This window comes from Poecilia reticulata, chromosome 11 (genome assembly GCF_904066995.2).
Source record: "Poecilia reticulata chromosome 11, P_reticulata-male-v2, whole genome shotgun sequence".
NCBI classification, from domain to species: Eukaryota; Metazoa; Chordata; class Actinopteri; order Cyprinodontiformes; family Poeciliidae; genus Poecilia; species Poecilia reticulata.
Genome location: NC_088840.1, coordinates 9,084,837 through 9,108,125, shown reverse-complemented (window position 1 = coordinate 9,108,125; position 23,289 = coordinate 9,084,837). Strand labels below are relative to the sequence as shown.

Genomic DNA, 23,289 nt, shown 5'->3' with positions numbered 1-23,289 from the left:
ATCTAAATACCGCCTATTTGTGCAAAAAAAAAAACTGAATGGAAATTTACGGGAAAGTTTTGTCTTGTCAATTAAAAACACGATTCAGATAAAATCTCACAACATCAAACTGTAGATGGAGATTTCAGGCTATTTCAACCCCCAGTCAGAGCTGTGATTATCCGACTATTCATCAAACATTTGCTTTGACAAGCAAATCGTGCTCTGGCGACGGCTGCACCTTATCTTCTGCTGAAAGGTTGCGCTTAATGTTAAGCGCTGAAAAAACTGTTGAGATGAATTTTCTTATCTTTGATCATCTCCCTTCGTTGTGTTGAGCTTTTCATTGCTGGGAGGTCGTGGGGACTCGACGCTTTTGTTTGACGTAGCCACTTCCAGCAATCAGAATTCACAATCATCCACTTTAGAATCCACTTAGTATTATTACATATTTATCTCTTCTTTTTTTTTTTCTTTCTCTTTTTTAATCAAATTTTAACCCCTATCCAGCGTAGTGGGTCGTAGTGGATGAAGATATGCAGCGTTAAGTATGTTGATGCTTGACGAATATATAATGTGGCTGAATTCGCAGAATTTGGCAAAGGATGGGTCAAAATCCCCATTAATTGTTATTAAAACAATTAATGGGATTTTTGCAGGGACTAATGCCACAAGCTTTTATTAGGCTTAACATGCATTTACATTTTCATAAAGTGAGCTTGGTTCTAATGTAGCTTTTCCCCAATGGGTAACTAAATAACTGTTTGACTCCTACTTCACGTATTTACTTTGTGTTATTTTTGTCTGACGTTAAAAGCTGTGCGATGATCTCGACGCTGGTTTGGATTTTTATAATGGAATCACGTTTCCATCTTTCTTTTTGTCTTTCCTCCCACAGGTCGCTCCCGGCGCTGCTTCGCTGATGAGAATATTAGAAGATTTTATTCATTTCATTGGAGAAGCACAGAAGCCTTTTCAGAGTTTCCTGACAGTCACTAACAATCTCAGTAAGTCTTCGGGATCTTAAATCACCTTTTGTTGTGAAAAAAACATTGTTTTGACACCAACAACGGACTTATTCTATCTTACTCGTGAAAGTTTTGAACCCTCTGCTAACACATGGCTCTAATAACTTTTCAAGATCAACTCCTTTGTTTCATCATTTTCGCCAGTCGGTTTTTTGCTCAAGCACTCTTTTTCCTGCTGAATTGGATCAAAGTTTTTCAGTGTCTCCTTTGTTTTGTTTTGCTTTTAGTGATAACCATTCAAAGAGAGCCAGTGTCGGCAGTTTCAAGTGACATCAACTTTCCCATGAAGGGACGGAGGGGGATGAAGGACTGGGCCAGAACAGCGGAGGATAAGCTCTACATCCCCAAAGAAGTCTTTACCATCCCTGTTGAGGGTAAGTGTGTCAAGATAGATTTCATCCGGGCTAAACCATTGCAGTTGTTTGAACTAGCCTGGGTAACATGTTCATAGCCAACCCACATACATAATCCACGTACAGGTGCTTCTTTGTAAATTAGAGTGTGCTGTAAGTAGAAAAAAGGCTATTTGATTAATTCAGTTAAAATCTTTACACAGATTTGTTTAACATCCTTTTGACAGCATTCAGAAGTAAAGTAAAGTAAACCCCTAGACGTCGTTGCCAAAAGGCACTTCAGAGTGCTGGAATTGTGAAGAGTTGAGTTAGAAGAAAATGTGTTTCAAAAAAAAAAAAAGGGGTTCACAAGCAACAGCGACGACTGCAGCCTTGAGAGGTCTGTGAATCAAATCACATTTAAGAGTTTGTGTGACATTTATGAAGCCTGGACTCGGGACGGAGTCTATCCTTCAAATAGCCAGACTGTACAGCAGTGGTTCAAACTCCTTATCTCAGATGAAAGTAAATTCTTTGCTGTATAAGAAAATATAGCTACCAGAATATTTTCAATTCCAAGGAAAGCGAAGCATGGGAAAGCTCAAATTTTTACGTAAAATGTTATTTGGCATATTGACCATTTTCACTCTGTCCATTAGATACGGAGACTGTAGGATAAAGTCTATTGTCATACTGAAAAGTAATTAGCTTGATTAAAAAAAAAAAATCTGCATTACTACCCTACTGTTGTCAAACAGAGTTGTTGGGGTATCATAACTGAGAGCAATTACTTTTTCATGCTCTCTCAAACTATGGATAGTGACTCAAAAACATTACTCTAAAGCTAGAAACAGATAATACTCACTTAATATGGAAGTTAGGAATCTGTAGCATAACATCTGTCGTACTTTGCCTTATTCCTGCTCATCCAATCTGCTTCCATGAATGCCTTTTTTACTCAAGGTCAGAGCAGCTCTCCCAGTAAAATTCACACATTCATAGTCGTTACTTACACAGACCCACAGAAGACCTCTCAAGAATTTTAAAGGATGAAGCTGAGAAGGATTTGGGCTGTTAAATGGCCCAGGAGGGCCTCCCTGGAAGATGTATGCCTTTTATCTGTATGGAAGTTTGCTGTATTCCCCGGTGATGGCATCCTGCCGACAGAATTCTGAACGACGGCAGTTCACTTTGACAAAACACAAGCGAGATGAATGTTGTTTGTCGAAGATGTCTTCTAAATACTCCTTTCCCCTGTGAGGGGTGTAAGTTAGCCCAATGCAATTTACAAAATCTACAGTGTCTTTTCCAAATACTAAAATAAGAATCATACAAGTAGAACACAATAATGGGAAAAATAAATTAAATTATATATATATATATATATATATATATATATATATATATATATATATATATATATATATACACACACACACCTGGAGGCAGGAGATAAGATTTTATAAGGACAACAAGGAAAAGATTAAAAGAGTGGGAAGAAAATTTCTGTGGCAGCTGTGATCTGCTACCACCAAAGCCAAAGGTCACATCCCACAGGAAATTATACTGGCAGACTTTTCTGTCTGGGACTCCATCCCCTTTCAAATTAAAGTTCAGAGAGGCTGTAGGCCAAAAGCTCAGAGCTTTCTCTGGCCTCTAACTCATGCTGATGATACTGTTTGATTTTAAAACATCATGGTGGGGGTCGTGGGGGAGACTCACCTATTGTTATTCTTTTCATTCTGCTCACTGACGTGGACTTATTCTGAAACTCCTACTGTTTAGGAAGATGAAAAAGGTCAATCTTAATAGCTAAATTTAAATCTATTAAAATAGCCTGTTTTTTTTTTTTTTTTGTCTCCTTCTCATTTTCCTCTCCAGTCATAACTATGAATGAGGTGAGGACTACTCTTAAGTGTGAAAAATAAATTTTTCATTTGAATTGGAACCTTAAAAAAAATCTTCAAACTTCCTAATCTATGCAATTTGGAGGCGTGTCCACCCTATCATCACTGGGAGTTCTACTCCACATTGAGTTAAATGTATTTATAGATTTCATTAAATCTCCCAACTGCAATGCAAGGCTGTTGAAAAAATCTTGAGGTGTTTATGGTGAATTGGGAATTACTGATATTCATACCAGTTTGTTTTTTGTTTGTTTGTTTGTTTTCACGTATTGCATATTGTTCAGTAAAAGTGCCCAGCTGAATTCATGCAGGCACTTCCTCGTAAGACATTCTGCACAGACTGTTGCCCTCTTGGCTTAAACACTTGGTTAAACTGTGTCTTCCAAACTGCACATAGCCAGTTAAGTTAGAATAATATGAGTGCTCTTTGCCCCCTAGCGGGAATTTTGCCTTTTTTCCATTGCGAAACCATGGTTTCATCTGATTGCTTTTTGTTTGGCTGGTTCATTTACCGCATTATGAAAGCCCATCTCAGATGGACAGCTTAAATGCGATCATAAAGCCCCACTGGCACTTTAGTTTGAGCACATGTGCTCATTGAGGCACATGCATGTGGCCAATTGATGGGGTTCATGAAGTGCTCCAGTGCAGAGGCAGAAACTCCTGTTTTCACTGCTTTTTGATTTGGCTAACACCTTCCATTTTTTTCCTTTTCTCACCAACACATGTAGATACAGTGAATCCTTTGCTTCAGCAGCAATTCAATTACATATCAAAGTCAAAAAACTGTCTTTCAAAACCTGGGTGTAACTTACCCAATGGAAACTTAAAAAAAAAAAAACAAAAAAAAAAAACCGTCTTCAACCATAATCGGTTTTCTTTGAAAGATGTCAAGAGGTTTTTAAATGGAACTTTATATCTTGAGAAACTCTTTGCTCCACTGCTTAGTTAATACGTTCATTTACTCTCTTTCAGAGTACAAAGTACATCTTATCCTTGCGCATTAAAGGAGAACTATGTCATGGTCATGTCATTTTTGGGTCATGTCATTTTTGACTACAGGGAATCAAAACATGAAATCAAAACAGATTATTTCTCTGCAGGCTTTCAATAACTTTACAAATAAGCAGGACTTTTTATCCAAGTCCTTTCCCTGCTAGTGTCATTACAAAGTTATATTGACACAAATGTGTTAAATGCAGTGTTTATGGCGGCATAAATTAGTTTAAGGAGGCACTCAAGTCTTCCAGTCTTCATTCTGCTCAATCTTAATCGAATAAGATTGTGCAAAACCTCAAATTTCTTGTCCAGACTATTTTTAATCTGCCATGTGTTTAAATAGGATACAAAAATCCACGGCACTAAGTGCATGTTTGTCAAAGATATCTTTGATTTCAAAGAGTTTTATTTTGATTAAATAAATGTTGAAGACATAATAATGATCCAATATTCCTTTTCTAAGCATAAGACACGTGTAGAAATTGATCAGCTGAGTCAGGCTGTACCACACCTTTTCTTTTGGTAAATCACAGGTCTTCCACAGCAACATACAGACATCATTTTTACAGCACATTTATATAGCTCTGGAACACAGACATTGCTGCAATGACCTGACAGTAATATTTATTGTCATAATTCATTGTGCAGGCAATCTGTCTGCAACGATGAACTACAACTCATCTTGGAATGCTGATTATTGGAAGTAGCTCCAAAACCATCCTATTCCATGGTGTTTCCTGATTAATTAACTAGTAAATATTAAACTAATCCATGTTTTAACTGATGAATATAAATTCAGTGTGCATACACAGCATTGAACCAACACCCTTAAATGACCAACCAATCATTAGGGGTAAAGAAATACAACAACTTAATTTCACAAACTTTGTTCATGATTTTAACATTTTTAGCTCTGTCCTCAAATATTATATGGGATTAATACTGTATCTTTTAATTGTTGTCTTGTATTTTGTAAGTAATTTGTCTGTATGCCTATAGAGGCTCCACTTTGATGACCCATTTGTTCCCCCACTTTAACTTCCCTGTTGAGAATCTTAAAATGTTGCTTAAATATTTGCACATTATTTTCTTTCTTCGTGATTTTGTCTATTTTGTTAAGTGCACCAGTCCCTCCTGCACCAAGATACCCACATAACAGGATGCAGCATCGTGCTTTGCAGATGTGAATCTATACTCCGGATAGAAGTCTGTTTTTTTAAACCAGCTGTAACCAGGAATCTTCTTGTTGCCTTGTTGATATGGACACCAAAGCAGTCCATATATGGTATTGGTAGCACAATCTCTCTTCTGAACATTGCTAGACATTCCCATGGAGTTTATACTTTGAAAAAAAATCTTTGAACGGATGTATGCAGCGCCTTCAGGCATCTGGAAATCATACCTGAGAAAGAACCTCTCCTTGAAGGAAGCCAGGAGTTCACATGTGCCAGTGAGGAAAAAATACGATGCATGTCAGTTGGTCTGCAAAATGTCAAGTATACCACCGATGTGAAATATGAATTCCAAGATGTAAAGTATTCACCACAGAACAACAGCACCTCTCATGACACAAATATCTGAAGATACATACTGCACCATGAGCAACGCTACTACTTAAGCTCACAGTTTTTTTTGGGTTTTTTTTTTACTCTGACGACAGAAGAGCAAACGCAAACATGCACGGTAATAGCTTAATTACCGACCGCAACAGTAAATTTCTGGCTAAGCATCAACTCCGAGGATATCTTTTCCTGATAAATGGCATATTAAAGTTCACTGATGGTGACTGGTGGTTTGCCATTTTGCCGGATTATGGCTGACCACTAATCATTCCGACATGCAGCGGGTGCAAGAGAGTGACGAAAACTCTCTACGCGGGGAATTAGAGTTTTGTGATTGAGTGCTTTTGTGGCATTAATCACCGTTGAGCGCAGGAGTGCCACCCCCTCGCGCACTGATTTACCATTTTGCTGTAATACACTGACTCTCTCATTTGCATGCTTTCACAGACCCAGTCCAATTAGGTTCTGTCAAACTCTCAGGCTTTCTCATCCTGACTTTGATCTAGAATTTTTGCCCCCTCACAGTCTCACAATAGCTTTTTTTTTTCCCCTTCACCCGCTGTTGAGATCTTTTTTGTCTCCTCTTTTTCCTCGTCTGTCTCGCACTGCTATCTCTCTCCCAAAGCGTTACCTCTTAGGCAGCAGGCAGACAGATTTTAGATGAGTCACCCAGAATGTCTGATTCCATCAGCTTCCCTCTGTTTCCTGCTCTCTCCTCACTCCTTGTTCCTGATGCTTCTGCAGCATTTCATAATGTAAAAGGGTAAAAGAGGGAGTGGCTTCTCTCTTTATGAACCCCTTTCTTTTTTCTTCTCCAACCACCCCTGCAAAATTGAGACGTTGTCTCCTTAGAAAACTGAGCTGTTATTGGAGTACTGATTAAAGTCTTGGACGGACGTGATGTAACATAATATGATGAAGCAATTAATGGTTAAAGTGGGGGTTGGTGGATAGAAATAAGAAGGGTGTGCTGCTGAGAAAAGAAAAATGGCATTTTTTTAAAAAACAAGGACACATAGGGTAAGGCCATTCACTATAATGACTTAAATCTCCAATTGAACTTTTATTTTTCCAAAGCTTGGTCCATTTTAATGTTGGACTTTGTTCACTAATGAGGCTTCTGTGTTACAACAGGTCGAACCGCGCAGCGTGTTAAGCTGCTGGCCGGGAGTTGCGAACAAATTGACACAATCCACATTTCCGTCCGCACAAAGAAAAAGAATCAGCGAGAGCGCATGACTCACTTTTCCAGCTAGGATGCGTAATTAGAGCGAATGTGTAACTGTCATATCTTTTAGGCAGGCACAGCAGTTTACTGACTTTTCTTGTAGTGAAAGCAGCCAACAGACCATTTGTAAGCAACAATTTGAGAGAAGAACAAAATACGGTGTAAATAACTTCATGTTGATGAATTCTAAATTTGTAGATGTCTGCATTTTAGGTCCAAACACAGATTTTAGTTTTTTTTTGGCATTAGCTTTGGTCTAAAGTGGGATTTATATTTCTAAGATAACATGGTCTTACTGTTTCCACATAAAGGGATTTACCAAAGTTAAAAGTTTAACATTTTAATTGTTAACTAGTCACCTTCTTCCCTCCCATAACACTGAAATATGTCCCACAACTGACTTGGTAAATGGGCTGAATTTATTTATATACCACTCAAAGTGCTTTTCCACTAGAGCTACATTCAGCCAATCAGAGTCATGGATGCGCACGCCGTCATACAACAATACACCCATCAGTACACATCTTGAGGTTATGTGCCTTGCCCAAAGGCACAACATCAACTTGTAGAAGGAGGAAGCAGCTGGAGTCAAATCCACAACTTTTTGGTTGCAAGACAACTAACTACTCTACCCGCTCAGCCGCTGCTGCCAAACATAAAAAAAAAAAAAAAAGTTTTTATTCTTGCGGAGGATTTGGAGTTTGTTTTCTACAGCATTTACCTGATAATTATTCTTTAACTACCGTTTTTTTTAATTTTTTTTTTTTTAGAGCCTGGGACCGAATCAGAAACCACAATGTATTATGTCATTGGAGCCATTTTGTACAGAACCCTTGGCATCATCTTACCTGGACCAAAGTGAGTACTTTTGTTAATTGTTTAAATCATTTCCTTCCAAAAATGTTAGCCCCCACCTCTTGTTTCTTTCTCTTGCTGCTATTTTATTAGATTAGATTATTATTCCTCTTTGAAATAATAATAATATAGAGTTTCCTCCTTAATTCTATTACTTTTCCATTCTCACGTTTGTTAATGGTCAACTTCTCAGTCTTTGTAGGGCAAGAGCTTCTTTTCTTTTTTTATCCATGCAAAGAGCTGCATGATATCTTGGGTGCAGTGTTTTTGGGTCACGGGTGCAGTACGGATGGTCATAACAAATTTTGAAGCAGTGCTCGAGAAATACCAGAGCTACAATCTAAAGCCGCCCGCAGCCGGCTGCTAACAGTTACGCAATTTCTTTTAACGCTCCTGGCACAGTGACTGCTATGCACATTCCACAGTGTAACCACCACTGCAGCAACTATATCATCATCATCAAGCACCCCTGCTCTCCATTCAGAGCTTTAAGGTCCACAGATCAACTGCTGCTAGACACTTGCAGCTCACATCTCAAAGTGTACGGGACTAGACTCTCTCAGTGGTAGCACCGAACTACCAAAGTCTGCTTTTGCACAACCGAGCCACACATCCTGTTGTTCATTTCACAGGTTATTTTAAAAACCCACTTCTATTATGGCTTTGATTTCTTGTTTGGACTGAATGTGCGTGTCTAATTATTTGACCTGTTTATAATGCTTTAATGTTTAATTTTATTGTACTCTATTTTGACTGTTCATGCTACTGGTGACTATATACCTCAAGCAGCACTTAGATCAGCTATTGTTCTTGGTTTAAACAACAAAATCCATAATTTTCAAGGATAAAAAGAAAAGAAAATAGTGTAATTAGACATATACCAGGCCTCCTGTAGAATTGGGGAACCATCGGCACATCTCCACAATTTTCACGAGTTTTTTGGGGGTTTCTGAGGAAAGTTCTTAGCGCATGAAATGGCAAGCTTGGTGTTCTGCTTAAAATGCCTACAGATTCCCCTAAGGGGCATGGGAATTTTTTTCTTTTTCTTTTGCATTCCCTCGCAATTAATTAGCAAATACATCCTGCTATATTTTGCATACAGTCACAGTGACAACAAATGGCAATTTAAAAGTGCAAATATCTTTAAAGAGGCTCAGTGAAAATGTGTTTATACATCTTTACTCTTTGATAATAAGCATATATATATATATATATATATATATATTGAGTCTTCATGTTTGTTTTTGTAACATTGCAATGGGACTGCGCTTGAATAGTCTTTAATGTTCAAGGGGATCAAGATTTAAGGTTTTAACCTAAACTTCTCCAAGTGTCTTCCCCATTCTTGACTTTTTTGTTTGTTTGTTTTATTAACTTTGGGATTAGCTAAAAACCATATAACTTCCCAAACAGAGCATATAACTTGGCAGCAATGCAAAGGTTATTAAAATCCTGTGTGAGGATGTATTTTGCGGTGACAATGGGCTGTTTTATTCAGGTCAGCGCTCTTGGTTGCGGGGAAAGTTGGATCTTTTGAGACCATTTTCTGTCTTTAGCTCAACTGAATGTTAACGGGGACAAAATTCTGTTTTCACCAAGTTCCCTCTCCTAATCGCACTTTCCCTCTCACTGTTTTTCATTTACTTGGAGGATTTCAGAGAGCTTCTTCTGCGTGCTCTCTGAAATCCTCCAAAAAAAAATCTGCACATGTACTGAATACATATCTTTGTATCATCAATTTGGTATGTGTTTGTACTTCAAGTCCTCCTGCGGTGATCAACTCCAAGATCCTGTCGGTGACGGTGCGACCCGAACCTCAGCCAAGTGAGCCCATGGTCGTGGTGGAGCTGTCGCCGCTTTTAAATGTAAGTCCAGATAAATCCAAACCCAGCACCTACATTGGCATATACATGCATGATAACTAGGCTTTTGATTACCAGTGGGGATATTTTTCTCTCCAACCCAACGTACAATAAAACTTAGAAGAGAGCTCACATATTTTCTCATAGCGATATTTTCTCATTTTATATCAAAGTGCAAGGAAAATGCTAATAACTCCATAAGGAGCACTTTCTAATGCAAGGGTTTGCATTTTTACTTTTTACTTTGCTCTTGTAGACTAAGCATCTTTTGGGTTTGAAAATAATTGTGAGGCTTTAATGGAATCATGTCGTCCCGGCTGACCTCGTGTTGCTCGACTTCTGAGGAAATAAAAAGTGCTGCATGATATAAACCGCTATAGTGCTAACCGAACAGTGCGGGCAAATGCAAACCATTCTGACTTTTTTATGTGGTAGACTTTGAGTGTCTGTTTTGTTAATATGAAAGCACAATATTCATGGAAATGATTACCTATTAGTATAATGGGAAGCGTGTATTTGAATGTCGATAAGGTGATTGTTTTATTGGCTGTTCTGCTATGTAAAGGTAGGTATTGATTATTCTCTCTAGTCCCATTATCCCGTTTCATCTCTTTGCGCATACATTCTAATATCTCTGTTAAATCTGATTGACATGGTCAAAATATATGACAGGATTTTGTGAAAATGACCTTCAGTCTCCATCCCCTGCTGCTCTCCAGGTTTTTCTCTCTCTATTATCTTTTTTTTATGACGTGGTATTCTCTGTCCGAAGCGAAATGTCTTAATGCCGATCCTTGCATGCTGCACTACTCTGCAAAACCGAAGGCTCCCGCTGAGTACAAGCACTTCTCTGGCACACACTGCAGCTCAGGGTTTGGCCAATCTTGGCACCGCAGATGCCGCTGTACACATAACCAGTTGTTGTAAAGTCAGTATTATCCTTCTCTAAAGAGTGCTTCAGAGTTCTAGTGTTTTATTTCCCAAACGTTTGGGAGTTAACAAGAGATTAATCCGAGCAGAAGCCATGCAGCGGATGATTAAAAAGGTCGTTCTTGATACTGCACACGCAATAATGCAGTGCTTGTTGCGCCAGCCTTAGCTTTGACCACAAAACGCATTCACTGTGCCATTGGGAACATTTCTTTAGAAAGTCTGTATCAATAAAAAAAAAAAAAAGTGGTATTTCTACATAGAATTCGTGTGATTAAAAACACATTTTGTTGGGCAACAAAAACAAAACCTGTGATTTACAGATTAAAATAACTTGAATCCTGTTTTGCTCTCATGTTTCAGCTCATCTTCTGAGATGTATTTATTGGTAAAGCATAGGTGAAATTACTACTTACCAACTGAAACAACCCCAGATAATAAAATCTGACCCCAGAGTTTTGTGGTCCACCTTGTTTTTTTTTCAAGTCATCTGACCATCTCTTTTCCATTGCATCTCTCACAGTCGCAATCCTTACTCTTCTTGGGGAACTGACATTTTTCCTCCCAATCACGCTCACTCATAAGTCTCTTTATAAGGCTGCCCTGCGGTTAAGGTTGAGCATTGATGCTTCTTTTATGCAAGCGTTGATGTTTTTACTCCCATAAGTAAACACTGGGATGAGGTCTGATATTAACCTTTTGATTAACTTCCCCTGAAGATTTAGGGAATCTCTGATTGCAATCATTCAAAGAACCTTTTTATTTTTTCTGGATGATTAAGATGAACCCCTACCTGTTGAACACGTGTGATAAGTTTTCACCCAAACGTGGTGATCTGAAGGACTTGTTAATATTCGCTTGCGTGGTTAAAAAACACAATTTCAACACAGTTTAAATGTTTTTAATGAGCTCCGGGGGGGATTAAGTAGTCATTTGGTGAATCAGACGGTATTAACAGAGATGGATCGATGTTCCATAGCTTTCTAGTTGAAGCTTATTGACCACTGTAGTCATTAATGAAAAAGAAAGAGCATTGCCTAATTGCTGAGCTAAATTCAAGTTTTGGAAGAGACAATCATCAAGTCTGCCTAGACGTTGATTCTTCATTGTTTGGTTGCATAGGCATCATTAAAATTATAATTTGTCATTTTTGCAAGCTTTTCCAGAGAACAGGTGAGAAAAACTCAGATCATTTTTACAAAGAGTATGTTTGAGCCATTCAAAACAAAACTCGAGTTTCTACCTAAAGCAGGGCACCATTAAAAGGTTAAATGTTTAATCAATTTTTGGGACTCCACTTTTTCACGTTTGGTGAGATGACCTGCAGTACAGAAACGTACATTTTAAAATAATTTACATTCTTATTGCTTCAGAGGCAGTAGATGCTGGCTTTGACACACACACACACACACAAAAATGTTTTTGTTTTTGTTAGATTAAAATGATGAAATGACTTGGATAAAATATTTTAGCTCTTCCAATTTCACCTTTCAACTTCATCAAACGGCTTAGTCAACGACAACAACACCAAGAAAATAACCTTGGACTGATGCCTGAGTTTATGTGTAAAATAAACTTGCCTCTTTTTCTGCCACTATGGTTGGTTCCTATTATAGGCTGACAACATTTTTGTGACTTTGAACAAGAATAACGTGATAGTGACAGAAAACAAGTTGATTCTAATCTTTTTTCCCCCTCGATTACTTACATCTGAATCTAATCAGACATATGCATAACTGCTACCACAAATTGGATTTGGTCTTAACAGCTCTTAAGATCTCCAACAACCTAATTTGAAATGCAATGGAAATTTCAGTATGAACTTGATTTCATTCTACATTGTCTTTGGCATCGGTTTCATATTTATTTTGGAGTTTTCAAACTTTGCAAGAATTGTTTGTTTTTTTTGTCTGCTGTTGCAGCAGAATTCCCTCCAGTTGCTGCCACCCTGGCCAACCATCCAACCGGCCTCTGCCAAGAATCTGATGAATATCATGTGTGTTGCACTTTTGATTCAATTTGTTTTGCTTCCATATTCACATTCAGCCTCCTTATACAAAACATAACCAGGGAGATGCGCACACACACTATGATTTTGTCCCCTGTTACGGAAGAACATACTTTGGGTCTGACCTTAGCCAATCTAGAAACATCCAGCTGCCTGAGCTGTAGCAATGCAACAGCTGCCCTGTGCTTCGCTCTCCGAGGCGAGTGTGCAGGGTCATGTCTTTACTGAGAGGACATCTGCTCCAGTCAGACTCTGTGTCTTTATCCCCATTGACCTAATTTCTGTGTGTCTTTAATGTTGTGGAGGATGCAGGAGGCCCCAAACCCCAACATCCCCACAGCAGACCAGTTCAACATATGCCAAGTGCCAGAGTCCACCTGCTTCATCGTTCATACGTATTTTTTTATTTATTTAGGAGATGATTCCTCGTTCAGCTTTAAAGACCTGGGCCTTCTTTATAAATTCAGATCATGCATAAGGTGACTTTGATCCGTAAAACATCATCCGCCTGATTGCCCCATTTCATTTTTTTTTTTTGGCATCTCTAATATTTTAAATGAAGTTGAAGGCTTTTAAGAATCCCTGATCCCGTGTGTGCTCGTATTCTTTCGCATTAGGTTATTTCGTCTGATTAGCTTACCATATCCATAGCCAATATTCATCACCACATGAGCTATTGGGCACCTTAAGAAGTAGCAGAGTCCCCTTCAAGAATAAAAGACAAGACTTCAAAGGCAGATGCTATTATCGCCATCAAGCCACACTGTGTGCTTCCTTTAAGAGACATCATTTGAGAAGATTATGTCTACTATACGAGGCAGAAGCATTAAAGAGAAGCCATACATTGCGGAAATACAAAAATGTCAGTCGTGCTGTAGCAAACACGATGCCCGATGATTGATAGCTGCATGCTAACCGTGATCGCCGCGCTAATGCATGCCCAGGGACATCTAACGTTGGTGACGGCTGCCTGTGTGCAAGGCAGAACAAAGCACTTTTCATCCATCAATCGTCGTCATCTGCTCTCTGAGCCTGTGTACATGGACCTTACATCATCTCGTCCTCTCAAGTCCAGTCATGGATGAACTGATTCGTGGTAGAACACTCCTGAACTGCTTGAAGAAGGACAAATGACCTTGTCTTTCTCAGAATAAATCATCATATTACCGTCTCCTCCTGTGTGTACCACCTCTGTTACGTCCTTTGGCTTAGTTAAAACAAACTGAATGTGACTGATAAAGGAACTTCTACTTCCTCTTCAGATTTTGTCAAGAACAGGTCTTTTTTTAATGCATACATTAACTTACAAAAGTATTCAAATCACTTGAACTTGCGTCTTACTGGGATAGTTTTCCATGATATACCAAAACAAATGTGGAGGATAAAGACAAATCTTGTTTTCTGTTAATGCATAGCTGAAAAGAATGGTGTGCATATTTATTCTGTCACTGTTAGTCAAGTCAATACTTTGTAGAATCACATTTTCATTTATTTCAGCCATATGTAGAGTTTAACGTTTTCATTCTATTGTAGCTTTGTGATATGCTGAAGGTTGGTGTACTGCTGGGATGTAGTCTATTTTAAAATGGTTTCTTGGAAAATTCCATTGTAAATATTCATCATCCTATGAACTATGAGCCTTTTCAGTCCTCAATGAAGAAAATCATCTCTGCTGTGTGGTGGCAAGGTGTTACTTTAACTAGTTAAACTTAGCTTTATGCAGGGGAAAGTATTTTATTTTTTCATTTCGCTTATAAGCTTAAACTCAAGTTGCAGAGATGAAGAAGCTAGTTAGTTACTTCTTCGTTCCTGCAACTTGATCCTTGATAGACTGATAGACTTCCTGAAGGCAATTGGAGGTTCTGGATTTTACTTATACTAACACGAGTAAATGGGGCTTCATAAATATGCACTGAGCATTTTTCCAACAGCTTGGAAACTATGTTATCCCTTTTCTTCTGTCAAAATTATGCACTACTTTGGGTTGGTGTATCACAGTGAATGTTAATGTTTTCCAAGACACTAAATGGAAAAGCTGCCTGTCTGTTGAATTCTTGCTGTAAGCTTGTTTGCCATAAGGGGGAGCTCAAAGGCAAATTGCTTAATGCTTAGGACTTAGGAAGGCTCACCACACTAAAAAACAGGAAACTGTTTTACTCTTCTTTCAACACTGTGCAGATTTCAATAGTGTACACTCATCTGCAGCTCATAACAAACTTTTACTAGCTATGTCACTCATATATCAGAGTCCCACAATTCATTATGTTTCTGAGGCCCAAGTAAAACGTTGCTCTGAAATTTCAAGGCTTGGAATCCTTCAGCTAAACCAGAAAAAGTTCAGCCCTCTGGTTGAAAGAATAGAGACGATTTTGAACTCATCAGTGCAGGAACTACTTAAGATCGCTGGTGGAACAGATTGTGATGAGTCAGTTAAAGATATCGATCCCCTGATTGATTCACTGATTGAGTCATATGGAGTCTTCCTTTGCCACCTACTTCGATTACCATATGATTTATGCAGCACTTGGACTCCGGCCTATTGGATTCTGGCATCAGCCAGTCAATGGATGTATTGGCGAGCTGATGTCAGAACATGTTTAGTCCAATCTGAAGCTCTGTTTGAGTTTTCCCAGTCAGATTGTGAGATGTTTCAGACTCTTAATACGCGTCAAATAAATCCTTTCTTCGCAATTTTTTATTTTATTTTTTTTGCAACTGCTTTGCCATTATCAAAGTTTGCTGGACTATGCCCTAGTCTGTATGTACCTAAAAGATGACGCTTTCATTCTAAAGTGCAGCTATTCTTAGTGCTCATGTCCATGAAATGTACTCTTTTATTGCTTCCAGTGTCTCGAGTCTGCGCCACACACCTCCTCTCTTTTTGCAGCCGCATCAGTAGCAGCTATTTGGTGCTCTGTCCTATTAAAGAATGACTCTTTCACCATGTCTTGCACTTGCCGTCTGTCACAATCCTTCTCTTTCATTGTCTGTTTGCTTCTCTCCATTGCCCATGCAGCATCACTCTTTGTCCTTTTGGCAAGAAGCTACTCTGTCTTCTCCCTCTGCCGCCTCCTTTCCACTGGCAATAACAGCTTATCTCTCCCCCCCTCTCTGCACCCCCCCCTTCCCTGTCCTCCCTCTTCTCTATCTTGCAGGGTACATCAGATCCTCAGTGCGTTGTCTGGAACTATGGCAACACGTAAGTTGCTTTGAATGAATGGTGCTGCAGATATACAAGATGTCTTGTCAGTAGGTTTTGCTGATATGTATCGTGTGTGCAGTCTCATGTCCAGTCATGCATCATTTAATAGTAAACACACAAGAAACCATCACTGGTACAGCTAATTAAATTACAAAAACAAAAAAAAAAAAGGAAACACTTTTCCCTTTTTGTTGCCAGGAGTTCAAAGGTAGCACCGCTTTTTAGTCTCGTCTTCTTTTTCAGTGTTTACCTTTTCCCACAACGGTTTAGTTTGCAGGTCTTTATTCATTCTCTGAGTGTTGCTTTAATTCGAGCAGCCAACTTGTTTTCAATCACTTTCCTGAAGTGCTAGTATGTTCCTAATGGCTTTTCTCCTAATTATCTAAGTAGGACACAGACAGTTTAATTTCATTTGCTTTGAATAGTGGACCCGTGCAAGCGAAAGACATAATGCAAACCAGCACAATTGATCAGGCTGTTATCACCATTAACCCACATAGTGGCCGTCCAGTTTGTCATTGACGGGAAACAAACTTGTTCAGAAACATTTGACAAGGCTTTGGTTCCAAGAATAGGCTTAGCTCAGGTGGAGTACATTAGTTAAGTTATTATTTTTGCCTAACATGACATCACGGGCCTACTTTGTGAAGTACTGGTAATCTGTACAGGGTGTGCTCTGCTTGCCTATTGATTACTGAAGAGAAGCACCTGCCTCCTTTGCAACCCTGGAAAAAGGTTTGTGTAGAAATGACCTCATAGCTACCATAAAGTTACCCTGTAGAGATGTAAGGTATTGGAATAAAACTCTTCATCAACAGATGTGAAAAGGTTTTTTACCGACCAGCGAGTTCACACGTCACAAAGCCTGGTTCAAAGTTTATACATATTACCCAATAAGAATGAATATGCTTTCAGCCGATTTACGTTCCTAAATTTCAAACTAAACTTACAGAGGCAAAAGAAAGCTTGTTTTAATTTCAACTCGTGCTTAATTTTACAACCATCAGCCACAGTTGGTGGATATAAGAAATGGGGACGCAAGCCTTCTACGTACAGAGTTAATAAAATGTCTACTTTGAGAGAGCAGTTCACCCTGTCTTTAAGACTGAATGTAGCTCACCCAGGGAGCAAACTTATTTCAGCCACTTGTGCTTGGGGTCTTCATTCTTTCGGTCAGGATTTATTTCTCATGACCGCAGGAGTCTGAGCTTGTGTTGTGGTCAAGAGCAGCTGAGGAAAGGCTGAGACTAAAGAATTCTTAGAGCAGTGTTTCTCAACCTTTTTCGAGCCAGCGCCCCCCTAGCCTTTATCCAGGTTCCTCACCGCCCCCCACCAAAGAAATTGCAGGCTACTTTGCACTGACTATTATTTTATTATTAATATTACTATCACTAATGTAGATGTTTTGAGTTTTATGCTTGTTTCTGTATTTATCATCAAAAATAATTTCCCAGAGAACAAAAAAGTCATGGGAATAGAAATTATTTTCACAGGCGTCTAAGAAAAATGCAATGAACATTCAAGTTAAAATTGGTAGGCCTAACAGCAGCCAGTCAGAGTGGAAAAAATATTCTTGTTCTTTGCCATTTTCTAGTTGTTAAATATTCCACAAAATGACCACATAAAAGATGTACAGCAATTCCAGTTTAAACTTTGAACTATTTGCAAAACAACTGAGCTCTGCAACATTAAAACATGGACAGAACTGTAACTACATTAATCATAGCTCTTCTTCTCTTCAGTGTTTCTGTCAGTGTCTGGTAGTGCAGCTCTGTGCTGCCTGCAGGAGAATGGGACATCAGAGTATCATCCATAAAATTTCACCCATATGGCATTTATTGTGCAAACCAGAGCTTTCAGTGGAAAAACAAAAGTTCCAGGTCTTTTTAATGCCATACAAATATGGGACAGAAACATGGATTATATCTTTATATAGACCTGTCTATTGATTTATAGATTAATAGTTTTACTGGACAGAAATTACAAAGAACAAATCTGGTTCTTAATCAAATCCTAATGAGTCAAATTGTCATGAGGCTGATGAGTCATCAGCCTCATGACATTAACACTGACATGAAAAATAATATTGAAGAAATAAATATATCAAATCTAATTAAAAACATAAATAAGTGATACGTTCTTAACTGTTATGGTCTGTAAGATATATTTTCAGTACTAGATGTGGTCTCAACAAACCCCATGGCATTTCAACAATATTTTACCTTTTATCTGGAAATAGTGTCTGTTTATTCTTGCCATACAGTCCTCTGTATTAATTATTGCTCGAAAGGTCTTGCCATACTGGTTTATTCCTCTGTATTTACTTTAGTTTCTTAGTTTATTCTTGCATTTTGTTATTCATTCATTTCCATTTAGTTTCCTTTGATTAGTATTATCTTCTCTTGGTTTGTTGCTACATCCACTTTAGTTTCTTTCCTGTTGCTAGATTTATTTGATCGTTTATTGATGCTCAGTAATCTTCACTCATCACCTGCTGCGCCGCCTAATCGTCATGGGTTGATTTTTCACTGTTCAACGTCGGATTCTCTGTTTTTATGCCATAATTCACATCTAGTTCGTCGCTCCGTTTTAGCTGTTTTTTGTCATCCTGCTTCTCCCGTTTCAGAGTTTAGCGCAATGTGCGTAAGGTGCTGGGCGGTCGGGAAGCGTATCGATGGGGAAAAGGCAGATTGACATAAACCTTTTAAAACAACGGAAACAATTTCGGTATTCTGATTATTGAAATTTAAAAGTACTGTGGTACCGTTGTTACATCACACCCGTTTCATACCGGACCACTTACAGCACCGGTGTTAACGCTATAAAATGAACGCCCTCTATCGAGGTATCACATAGGGAGGGATTTATTTATTTAAATGGGTTCATTTTTCAGAGGGATACAAAGTGAGGGTATCGTGATTTTAGTAATTACATGTTTATAAGAGCGATTTTTTGTTGTCCTTCCTTGGAAGCGGGCAGCTTTCAAACGGAAATAAAACACGTTTTAATATAAGTTGCTGCTTTGACATGATCACAGAACTGCCAAAACATATGTACAAAAATCCTCAATTAAACATAAAATATTTGAAAATCAAACAAAGTGAATCACAGCAGCGTCATCAGCCGGTGTAACGCTGAACTGATGCGGTGAAGCTACTAGTAGCAGGAGCGGAGCTGCACCAATAACAGAAACACTAGAAGGAGAGCTACCATCCATACTGTTGTAGCCAAGCATGTTTTAATGTTACGAAATACAGTTTTAGCAAGGTGCTCAAAGTCTAAACTGGTATTGTTGTGATTGTAAGGTGTAAAGTTTACCTTCGACCAAACGCCCCCCAAAGGAATCCCAGCGCCCCCCTTTTGCCAGCGCCCCCTGCCGTCCTCTGAATGTTGGTAATTTAGATCAAAATTACCAACATTTTATTTTTTTTTGTCTGTTATTGCTCATGAACACTAGGCTGATAAATTTAGGTATTAAAATAACAATAAGTAAAGGAATAACTTCAGCTTTGCTCTCCATATGCATGTGGTACAATGACAGCTTCTTTCTAAATTATAAAGGTTTATAGAAAAATATAATAATTCAACCATCCAGGCAAATATTTTATTCAATAAACTAAGCTAGAAAAACTCAACTATGCTACTGAGTGAAAATATAAAAGAATGATGATTGACCACAAAGCAAGGTGAGACGAGTTTACTTGGGAGAAATTGTGACCAGGGATTGGTCAGCTGCTGACAAACACACCACATTGATTGACAGGTGGCATCATGTCGGTTGTGTCCTTTTACAGTCAGTTTAAAGTTTAACTGACTGTAAAAAGTGCATTTATGAGCAGTAGCATTTTGTTTTACTTTTCTGTATTAAATTTTGATGCATTAAGTAACTTTGGTATTCAGGTTTATGTTTTACAGAGAAGTGAAATGATTACCACTGGAGAAAAAATGTTAAATTAAATCTGCATATTAAATTAACAAATACACAATTAAGTCCCCAATTATTAATTCTCCTGGCATATTCATACTTCAAACAATATTTTAACTTGAACATGTGTTTTCATAGCCGGATGTAATATCTGCAATTAAAAGAAGTAACTAATTGCTGTAATGCCAATTCAAACTTTTCCACTGATAACGAGGAAGAAGAATATCTTTGCAGAGATTAACATTTTTATTGTAAATAAAAAACACTTATTGTTTTCTTGAATGATAGCCAATCCCATCTACGATGAACTTCTTGCATGAATTACGATAACTTTAAATTGTCTGTCTATCAGGGTTATGAAATAGTGTTTCACTGTAGTTCCGTCTACAGTGCATTAGTCATGAGGCACACAGAACATTGTTTTAAGCTTTTCTTTTTAAAAAAAAAACTATCTGTGATTAATGCCCCTGCAAAACAAACACATAACCCATCCACCATTGAGACTGCTGTACTTTCACAAGTAGAGAAGATCCTTTTGAAACACAGACCACATTTTTAACTGTTGTAAATGTTTGAATTTGCCAACATAACACTTTCCTAATACTTGGTAGGGATTTTGAGATTATGATAGATTTAGATATTGGGTATTGATCAGATCAGCTAATGAGAACGTCTTGGCTTTAACGAACTAGTGGCTAGCTTTACTCCATTCTTTTTTATTTTTTTAGATTTTAAGTGTCTCTATGGCATAGCTATTTGTCTTTTTCTCTTGTTTCTTATTAAATTAAGCCTTCCTGAAAGATATTAGGTTTCCATTTTTTTTACTTTGAAGCAGCTTTATTTGGATCATCAACACATTGGTGTAGCACTGGTTCCTTTTGCTTTACTCCTATATAACAACATTTTAAGAAGTTCTTTGTGTAGATTTACAGGAAAGGCACTATAAAAATAACAATAACCAAAACATAATCCTGCATGTATTGTAGCACTATAATTGGAAAGTTGCCATGATATCAGTGTGAACAATTCCGCTAGAAATTCTCTGACAAATCCACACTCGTGTGCGCAGGCCACACGTCGTGGATGAAATACCGCTCCAGGGTCTTCCATGCTGCACCTTAGTCACACCACATTATTAACCAATAAGGCACCTGCAGAGGTTTTGTGCATGCCCAGAATAATTGGCAAGCTTCATTACCTTCCAAGACCTTCCAAAGACCCTGCCGAAACCATCCATATTCTGAGTGATTTTTATTTTTTTAATGGTGTGGTGATGAAATAGGCCTCTGTGAAGAGGACTTAACCAGGTAAAGCCATTTTTGGTTTGTATTAGAGAAAAAGATACGTCTTCTCATTGGATCATCAGTTGAATAAGTGAGTTTTGGTGTTTTTAAGATTGCAAAAAAAAAAAAAAAAGCAAAGCAATTACATTAAATGCCTGATTGTGTTTCAATCTAACATTGTAAGTAAAACTAACATGGGACTGTGAGTCGGAAAGTGAGTCGGTGTTGCCATGAGCAACAGTGTTTTCTTGTAATTTGCATGCTGCTCATGTTAATTGAAAGTGGTATCATGATGAAGTTATTTTCTTCCAAAATATGCTTGTCAGTGGCAATGATGTGTTCAGGAAGATAATTCTGGGTGAAAGATTTGACAAATGATACTTTTGAAATAGCAAATAGGTTTAATGAGAACATAATTTGTTGGGGGGGGGGGGGTTAGACACTGAAGGGCCTCTCTGTCTTATGCTGGATAAGTTCTGGTCAGCTCCATCTTCTCCATTCTCGAGTGAGATGTTTTTTACAATAGTTTTCTTGCTATGGAGGAACACTCTTATGATGTGGGCCCACGCACACATACGCACGCACGCAATGCAAGTTCAGGTTTTTCCAGAGAGGATAAGACATTGCGACTTATCAAGCTACCCCTCTCCATCAAGGTAACAGAGGAACAATGCCAGGCAAAGTCAATTAACTAGCTTGCAGATTACAGCTGCAATCAAATTAAATGTGCAGACATGACGAGGGCAGAGAGCCAAACGGAATATAAAGTGGCAACAAGGCAGTGATGTCTATCCACATATCACAGCTGGAGGCATGGGGGAAAAGAGCCCAATGTAAGCTTGACAGAATTGATAGGGCACACAAACTAAACACAAGCTGACTTTATGCGAGTGGATTTCTCCTTCGTCCTGTCACCTTTTCAAGAATTTTTAGCTAAACCTGGCACACCGTACTATTTGGACACGAGAGCTCGTTACATGCGAATGCGGGGAAATGAGACTTTGCGAAGGGGCACAAATACGCCGGCATTTTCTTTTCTTTTTTTTTTTTTTTGTCTGTGTCGGGCGGGAGATCTTGTCTGGAGCTTGGCGTGAGGCGCAAAGTTGATGCAGACAGAGAACACGTTGTACAAAGCAGCCGTTTGTTTGCTGGAAGATATCACTGCTCTCAGCTTGGCTGCCTTTCTGACTGAGCCAAGGGCTTTGAGGTTGAGCAGGAGGCAGACAAGAGGTGGAGAATGCACAGATAGCAGCACAGGGGGAGGGCAAACATGGCAGCATCTCAACCAAACCACTGCACAAAAAAACAAAAAAAAAACTGCTCAAAGAAAAAGGAAAACCTTTACCATTTTATGACTTTTGCTTGGAGATTGTTCACAGTTCGGTAAATTAGAATATCATTGAAAAGTTCATTTATTTCAGTAATTTAATTCAAAAGGGGAATCTCGTATAGATTCATTACACATGAAGTGATATATGTTAAGTGTTCTATTAATTTTGATGATTATGGCTTGACCCTAATGAAAACCTAAAATTGAGTTCCTCAGAAAATTACAATATTACTCATTGCCAATAAAAATGAATTTTTTATACTAAAGTATTTTTTTTTTTTTTACCATGCTATACGTTCAAGACGAAAACTGCTGACTTGACAGTTGTCCAGTAGACAGTCACTGACACTCTCCACTAGGAGGTTACATTAAAGAAGACAATTGCATAAAAAGTTGCTGTTCGCAGAGTGCTGAAGCCAGGCGTATTAAAAGAAAGTTAAGTGAAGGAAAAAGATGCATATTCAAAAAGGTAAAACACAGAATTGGGAGTCGTGATGGTCCAGCTCTTGTCAAAAAGTCAGCGTGTTCGGCTCAGTGCTCTTAGGCTCTAAAATGGCTCTTTGTTTAGTATCACTACAGGCTTTCAAATCGAAAACTGGGCAATTATCCATTGTTTGTGTGTGGGGTTTTTTTTCAGCGTTTCATAGGTTTTTATTTTTCTTTAGTCTCATTACTAAACCACAGCACAGCGACCATTTCTTAATATTTTATTGAAGGCTTTCAGTTTGAAAGCCTGTTCCTGCCTCTGTTCCTCTGCACCTTCCCTGTGCAGAAGAACTACACTTGCTGCCTTACAAGAACCCTTTTCCTCTTTTCACATAATGGTGTGGTTTTAGTTTGTCTTTGCATGGTGTGGCTA

The 23,289-nt window shown here is 38.4% G+C and overlaps 1 protein-coding gene across 21 annotated transcripts in view; it reads left to right on the top strand.

Annotated features, from left to right (window-relative positions):
• The window catches only part of adgrb2 (adhesion G protein-coupled receptor B2), a 280,363-nt gene that overhangs the window by 157,361 nt on the left and 99,713 nt on the right, over positions 1 to 23,289 (top strand). For all 21 annotated transcript variants that reach the window (XM_008421604.3, XM_017307460.2, XM_017307459.2 and 18 more), the window contains 5 exons: positions 878 to 986; positions 1,235 to 1,381; positions 7,806 to 7,893; positions 9,653 to 9,755; positions 15,846 to 15,889. In XM_008421604.3, the coding sequence (XP_008419826.1) occupies positions 878 to 986; positions 1,235 to 1,381; positions 7,806 to 7,893; positions 9,653 to 9,755; positions 15,846 to 15,889 (491 nt within the window). The remainder of the gene's footprint in view (positions 1 to 877; positions 987 to 1,234; positions 1,382 to 7,805; positions 7,894 to 9,652; positions 9,756 to 15,845; positions 15,890 to 23,289) is intronic.